Here is a 7,441-nt window from a genome sequence, read left to right on the forward strand (position 1 = left end):
GCCCAAATAAATCTGTTAGTCTTTAAGGTGCCACCAGACTCCTTGTTGTTTTTGTAGATACAGACTAACACGGCTACCCCCTGATACTTGACAACATGTCAACATAGAGGAAAAAACAGAGAAATAACATATTTTAATTTCTTTATTTATAGATTAGGAGCTACTTGTAGCAATAGTAGGTGCAATTCTTTCAGAGAGAAGTTTGATTTTCAAGGCCCTGATCCTAAAAGCATATGCTTAACTTCACTCATGTTGTAGTGAAGTTGATTGAACTACTCATATGTTTAAAGTTAAGCATGTGTGTGTTTGTAGGATTGAGGCCTAAGTTGAGGTGTCCTTTTAAGCTACTTAAGGATGTAAATAGATATGTAGTTATTTTAAAACAATGTTCATTAGTTATTTTTTTTTTTAATTGAGTTGGAACACTGTCAGATGGTACTCTTTAAATAAAAACACCTAAATATCAGAAAGTCTGGAAGTGCTCAATCAAGTTTCAGCCTTTGTTCTAGTTTCCTGACTTTAAAAAGCTTGATTTAAAAAAAAAAAAAAATTGTTTGTAACTGTGACATTGAAATTGATCAATGTCTATTCACAACCTTAACTCTGTTGGGTTATGGGGGTTTTGTTTTGTTTTTGTTTATTAATCATTATTGTAGGTGAAACCACTGTTGCTTTCTTCATCAGTTCCTGTGCATTGATTTTCACCATTGTGTTGGATTATTTTTTCCAATAGACTGTGAAAGCTACTGCAGCCGTAAATCTGGTTTTCCCAGATCGTAGACACCCAACTGCTGTGAATGGTAGGGAGCAGCTACCTGTACAAGTTCTAGTAAACATATTTTAAATTCTAAGGCCTTGATTCTGCAAAGAGAAACGTGCATGTGGACCCCTGCATCTATGTAGAGTCCCTTTGAAGTTGGTGGGGCTCTGCATGGGGACAGGAGTCCATCCCATTCAGTTGTCTTTGCAGTATTGAGGCCTAACATAGTTTTACTGAGAGTCAGTGTATTTTGTGGGATTTTTGTTGGTATTCCATAAACCAAACTTAATTATATACATCAGGAGAAATCAATTATTTTTGTCAAGGTCCAGATTTCTTGGTTAAGGTCCAGATTCCAGAGAAAATAATACAAAAATAATGATGATGATAATAAGTAAATAAAAGGCATCTGGCATCCGGATTTGACCCGTGGTCCGCCTGTTCACTACCCCTGATGTACAGTGCTAGATTGGCCACTCACCATTCATCCGAACTATTATTTCATACACTGATGATCGTAGAGATGGCCAAAGCATTTAAAGAAACTCTCAGCACATTTAAAGTTTTAATGGTTGAAGAGGCACTAACACAATTAAGGATGGATTGGTAATACTGATAAGTCAAGAGTCCAGTGCTCTGGTTTTTGTCACTCCTTTTAATACTGTGTTGCTACTTGAGTTTAGGTGTAGGTGGAAGCACATTTTAAATGTTCTCTTCCTTCGCTCCATCCTACTTTCTCAGCAGGAGTGAGTGTTGTAATCCAAGAGTGACATTTCAATTGGAAAAACCCTCAGGATTTGTGCTGAGCCTGCGGGCCGGGTGGAAATCCAGTGCACGCAAGCTGGAAAATGGGGGCACTTCCATCACTTACAAGTATGTCTAGAAGGGCGTTTAAATTAGATTGTAGCGGTGTTTGGTGCCTACTAAACAGGGAAGCTCCCGGCAAGACTTCAGATTTTTCTTTCAAATGCAGACTTATTTTCCCAAAATAAAAAGCTTGTAGAACTGGAGAAAAAAATTGATCTTTTGCAAATATGTGGGAGCCTGTGTGTCTCATGGAGTTGCTCTTTGACCTTAACTGTAAAGTCTGAGAGCTCAAAGCATTGGAAGAAGTTATGTTAATGCTTATATTTAAAAGGGTACTACCAACTTGATTTTTTTTTTTAAACTGGACTAACTTAAACAAAGTCACTCTTCTCATAGAGGGTTTTTCAAGTAGAGTGCTTAAAAGAAATTATAAGCGATCTTTCTGCTTTCTTGCTGTGTCCGTAAGGGTCTTTTGGGCAAACTGAAGAACAACAGTATTAACCATATTTGGGCCCACCCCAACACCCTTTTCTCTTTTCGCTGTTCATACATCAGATGCTGTCTCTTCAGTTTCAAGCCTGGTCCTGTTACTGGTAAATGCTCTCCTGCAGTGCCTAGAGAAAGGTACACATGTGAACTCTCCAGATCAGGACATCAGTAATGCAAATGACTATCAACAAAATAGTGGAACTATGCTGTCACATGCAGGGGCGGCTCTGTTTTTTGCCGCCCCAAGCACGGCAGTCAGGCGGCCTTCGGCGGCATTCCTGCGGGTGATCTGCCGGTCCCGCGGCTTCGGTGTACCCGCCGCCGAATTGCCGCCAAAACCGTGGGACCAGCGGACCTTCCTCAGGCACGCCGCCGAAGGCCGCCTGACTGCCGCTCTCACAGCGACCGGCAGGCCGCCCCCCGCGGCTTGACGCCCCAGGCACGCGCTTGCTGCGCTGGTGCCTGGAGCCGCCCCGGTCACATGCATAAAATAAACAAATTGGAGAAAAATAGAGAAATATATTTTCTAGTCTTTCTATTATAGTAATTTCAGGAGCATGTGTATCAATAATAGATACATTTCAATCTAAAAACATGGTAACTTTTCAAGCTGGTGGTCTCCCATTTTAATACACTACAGTGGGAACTGACAGCACAATATTTTTTTCTAAAATGTTGCCTATATTCTCCCTGCATATAAAGGATCGAAACAGAAACTTTGAACATGTAGCACTCAATCTAGCAGCAAATACTTTCCTTGGCTGTAAGCCTTTTGACTGTTCCGTAATATGTCCTCTATATTGGCTGCAGAATACTAAATTAATCAGTTCATGGTCATTGGTACAAACAGTGGATTCTCAGTCTGTGCCCAGTTTGCCTGTCATGTATTATAGTGAGGGTCTTACGACTGATATGTGGATTCACTGAGCAATGCTCATTGAGTCCTTTGGGGTCTTTCCCCAACTATTTATCCATCCAGCACTAGGAAAGAATTTCTAAAGGAGCAATGGCCTGAAGCTTTCAGGCTCTATATGGCTGACTTCAGAAACTGATCTCTCAACCGGAAAAGGGAAGAAAAGACTGTATAGCTCAAAGATATACTCCACACCATCCCATGTTTTACTGTCAGTGTAAGGAAAATTCAGACCTATAATTCTTCACTGGTGTGCAACAGTGGAGGCCATAGTGTAAATATGAGGGCTTGTTTGTATTTCAGTTTAGTGCACGATAAGCTGGGATGTGAATCTATAGCACGCCAGTCTGCTGCACACTAAGGGCTGGTCCACACTCAGCCCCCAGTTCGAACTAAGATTCGCAACTTCAGCTATGTGAATAACGTAGCTGAAGTCGAAGTATCTTAGTTCGAACTTAAAGGTACTTACCACGGGTCCACACGCGGCAAGCAGGCTCCCCCGTCGACTCCGCCTACTCCTCTCGCAAAGCAGGATTACCGGCGTCGACGGCGAGCACTTCCGGGATCGATTTATTGCGTCTAGACAAGATGCGATAAATCGATCCCAGAAGATCGATTGCTTGCCGCCGATCCAGCGGGTAAGTATAGACGTACCCTAAGGGACCATCTGGATGCTGCTGCCATGCACTAGAACAGTGGTTCTCAGCCAGGGGTACGTGTACCCCTGGGGGTAATGGGAGGTCTTCCGGGGGTACATCAACTCATTTAGATATTTGCCTAGTTTTACAACAGGCTACATAAAAAGCACTAACAAAGTCAGTACAAACTAAAATTTCATAGACAACGATTTGTTTATATGCTCTGTATACTATACACTGTAAGTACAATATTTATATTCCAATTGATTTATTTTATAATTATATGGTAAAAATGAGATAGTAAGCAGTTTTTCAGTAATAGTGTGCGGTGAAACTTTTGTATTTTTATGTCTGATTTTGTAAGTATTTAAGAGAGGTGAAACTTGGGGGTACACAAGACAGATCGGATTCTTGAAAGGGGTACAGTAATCTGGAAAGGTTGAGAGCCATGCAATAGAAGTTTCAGACAGCAGTAGATCAGAGCACACTATAGAACTTCTAGTGTGTGGCAGCCTGGCCAGCTAGTGCACACCAGCTGCTGTGCTATAGACTTACATCCCAGCTTGCTGTGCGCTAAATCGCCATATAGACAATCAGAGCAGAGTTAGATGACAGTGCTGAAAAAGCTGTAACTCTGTCTAAACTGTAACTTCCAATGGTGAAACTACAGCTGTGGTAATATCCTAGTGTAGACAAGACCTATTGATTGATTGTACTGTGGATGATTGTGCTGTTGGAAGATATGAGTTTGATACATGTCTGACAAGTTCAGTCATTTTATTAAAAAAAACAAGCTCTCCAAATAATATTGTATCAGCCACAGTGTATTTGTCCTAACTTGATTTATTGGCATTCTTAAAGAGAGAGTTTATGCAAGGCATGCATTTGGAACGTTAGTTTCCTGCTAGGTTCTTGTAAGGCATTAGTTCCTGTGAAATAGAGGCCCACTAGTGGTTCACTACTCTGTGTCAGCAGCTCTCGTCAGACCTGACCTACTCACTACGTCTCACACTTTGGTGTTATGATATTTATTTAAGGTGACATGTAATATGTCATTTGAAATCTAATAACACACTGGTCATTAATATCACTGTGTAATGTTTGTAACAGCACTGTAAGTGAAATTATGGATACTGTCTGATATTATATCTTGGAGACTGTTAACAAAGGAGACAAAATAGGTTGTTTTTTTTCTATATGGGGTGGGGAGAGAAAATATGGCAGATGCCCTGTCCAGGAACGAGGGTTCTGACCTGCTTCCTCTGAGTCAGCCTGTGGCTAACCCTCCTGCAGTTTTGTAAGGGGGGAGGTGTGACCCTATGAGAACCTCAATGCCAGATGGCAAGGGATTCCCTGGTATTCAGCAGTGAGTTTCAGCTGACCTGACCAGCCCAGCATACCCCAACTCACTGTTATAATCTGTATATAAAATGGGTCATGTAAAGTATCATATGTGAACTGGTGACAAAGATCATTGTGAACACTATATGAGGAATTATGGATCCTCGGTACTATTATGTTTTAAAGTCTGATCAAACAAAGGGAGAGAAACGTTTTTTCCCCCAGACTGGAGAGAAGGCAGCTATCTGTCTTCTATGTAAATTAAGAATGGTGGAATCAAAACAATGGGCACACCATTTACATAGGGGGATGAGAAGAACAGGATGAGATCTTCATGCTTCTTGGAACAGGGTCAATGAATTTTGAGAGAGATAAGCAGAGACAGAAAGCCATTTTGGCATCTTTCACCTAGGAAGATAAGGAAACCAGCACCTTGTACTTTTGTGGAAGTTCCTGACTAAGAGAAAACCCTGGCTGGAAAGATTGGTAAGAAATCTTCCTTGAACAAAGGTTGTAGCTTGTTGAGTTAGATCTTAGCCACTAGAAAGTGTGTTTTACTTTTATTTACTTGTACTTGAACTTACATAAAACCACTTTTGAGTAAATAAACTTGTTTTACTTTTAATCTTAAACTATTCTAGAGGTGTGTTTGAATTGGTGATTGTTAATGCCAGTTAAAATAATAAGCTGTGCTTTTGTCTCTTTAAAGGGACAACAAACCTTTTTACTTCTGTGTGTTCTAGTAGAGGACTGGACACTTCAGGGCTGATGGTTTTGGGGAAAATTAGGACTGGGGGTGTGTTGGGGTCACCCTGCAAGTAGTAACCAAGGCTGGTGCAGACCAGGGTAGGGCTGTTGTGTTGTAGGCGGGCTGCTGGGGTCAGTTTGCTGATCTAGGGCTGCACAGCACACAGACCTCAAGGAACTGCATGCTTGTCTGCTAGCTGTTGGTATCTGGGCAGTAAGCCACAGCAACAGAGCACATACGGCATCCAGGGTTACAGGGCAGGTGCTGACACAATCTCTCACTTGTATGGGTTGAACCCCAAATGGTCACAGTTTTTCATTCTGTCTTCTAAGGAAATTTCCTGGTATGATGGATAAAACTGCAATACTCAAAATGGTGGTACATGTTGAATAGTAGTGGTGAATCTTATATAATCCTGTCCTACCTATCCCTCACATTAGAAATCTAGCAGTATTCTCTATTTTGTTAAGTTATCACATTACAGGGAAACTGTTAGCTCAAAATATAAATTTGTAAAATTCAAACCTTTTTATAAAACCTAAAAGCTACAGAAGTGTTTCCAAGGAATTAAAAAAAAAAAAATTCTAAGGGAAAAGTTGTCTTGAACTAACATACATTGAAGCACTGAGAATTTGAAAGTGAAATTGATTATAAATTCCATTGTCCAAGCTGAGAGAAATGCAAAATGTGTAAAGCAAGAATATAAATAGTGGAAAGTAAACTGAACTTCTAAAATTTTCTTACTAACATCACCTTAAATTATTAAACTGAAAAAAAATTGTTTTCAATATTAACTTTGTTTAGTGAGTCCCCTTTTAATCCTATTATCAACATTGTACTAGAACCACTTCTTGGGTTATTTCTGTTAGTTATTGATTTTAGCCATGATTTTCATCAGTTTCCCTTCTTCCAGTAGCTCATTTAGCCTTCAGCAGCTCTTTTCTTTCTAATGTAGTGCTCATGTTCTCAGACCTTGGAGGAATCCTACATTTCTCTTTCAGGTCTGGAAGAGGACGAAAGTTAAGTGGAGACCAAATAACTTTGCCAACTACAGTGGATTATTCATCTGTTCCTAAACAGGTAATGTCTCTAAAGGGCTGGGTGATGTGGAGTAAAACAGCAATTCTACTAACCCTGTTGAACCAGTAAAATATGTTATAATCTTTCACTTACAAATCAAATGCTAAAGTGATGTTGTTCAATTGTATTCAGTCTGAAGTAGAAGATTGGACTTCATGGGATGAAGAAGCACCAACCAGTGTGAAGATTGACGGTGGTAATGGGAATGTAGCCACACAACAGAATGCTTCAGAACAACTGGAGCCCGATTATTTTAAGGACATGACGCCAACTATAAGGAAAACACAGAAAGTAGGTTTCAGTCATGCAAATACACTTATTAAATCAATTTATGAAATTTGAAATAATTTGTAGGTCAATTATAAATAGCAGGGCTTTCAGACAAAAATTCAGGAGCCCCATTTCTGGTATCTAATTTGGATGCCCTATCTGATGTGTTTTGGGGACTTAGATTACTCCTGGGGGAATTCTGCGCCAAATCATTTAAAATTCCGCACATAGTATTTTAAAATTCTGCAAATTTTATTTGTCGAAATAACACTCTATAATCATGCCAGTTTCAATTATTTTAGTAATTTATTTCAAAATTCCTGTCAGCAAGTATGTCTATAACAGTGTACACACACACACACACACACACACACACACACACACACACACACACA

General features: G+C 40.0%; 1 protein-coding gene across 1 annotated transcript in view; it reads left to right on the forward strand.

Moving 5' to 3' along the window:
* The window catches only part of EBAG9 (estrogen receptor binding site associated antigen 9), a 47,410-nt gene that overhangs the window by 24,296 nt on the left and 15,673 nt on the right, over positions 1 to 7,441 (forward strand). The window contains exons 3-4 of the mRNA XM_026646089.2: positions 6,698 to 6,776; positions 6,909 to 7,067. Coding sequence (XP_026501874.1) covers positions 6,698 to 6,776; positions 6,909 to 7,067 — 238 coding nt within the window. The remainder of the gene's footprint in view (positions 1 to 6,697; positions 6,777 to 6,908; positions 7,068 to 7,441) is intronic.

The sequence above is a fragment of the Terrapene carolina genome, unplaced genomic scaffold (genome assembly GCF_002925995.2).
Source record: "Terrapene carolina triunguis isolate 2854851 unplaced genomic scaffold, T_m_triunguis-2.0 Scaffold58, whole genome shotgun sequence".
In the NCBI taxonomy this organism is placed as follows: Eukaryota; Metazoa; Chordata; order Testudines; family Emydidae; genus Terrapene; species Terrapene triunguis.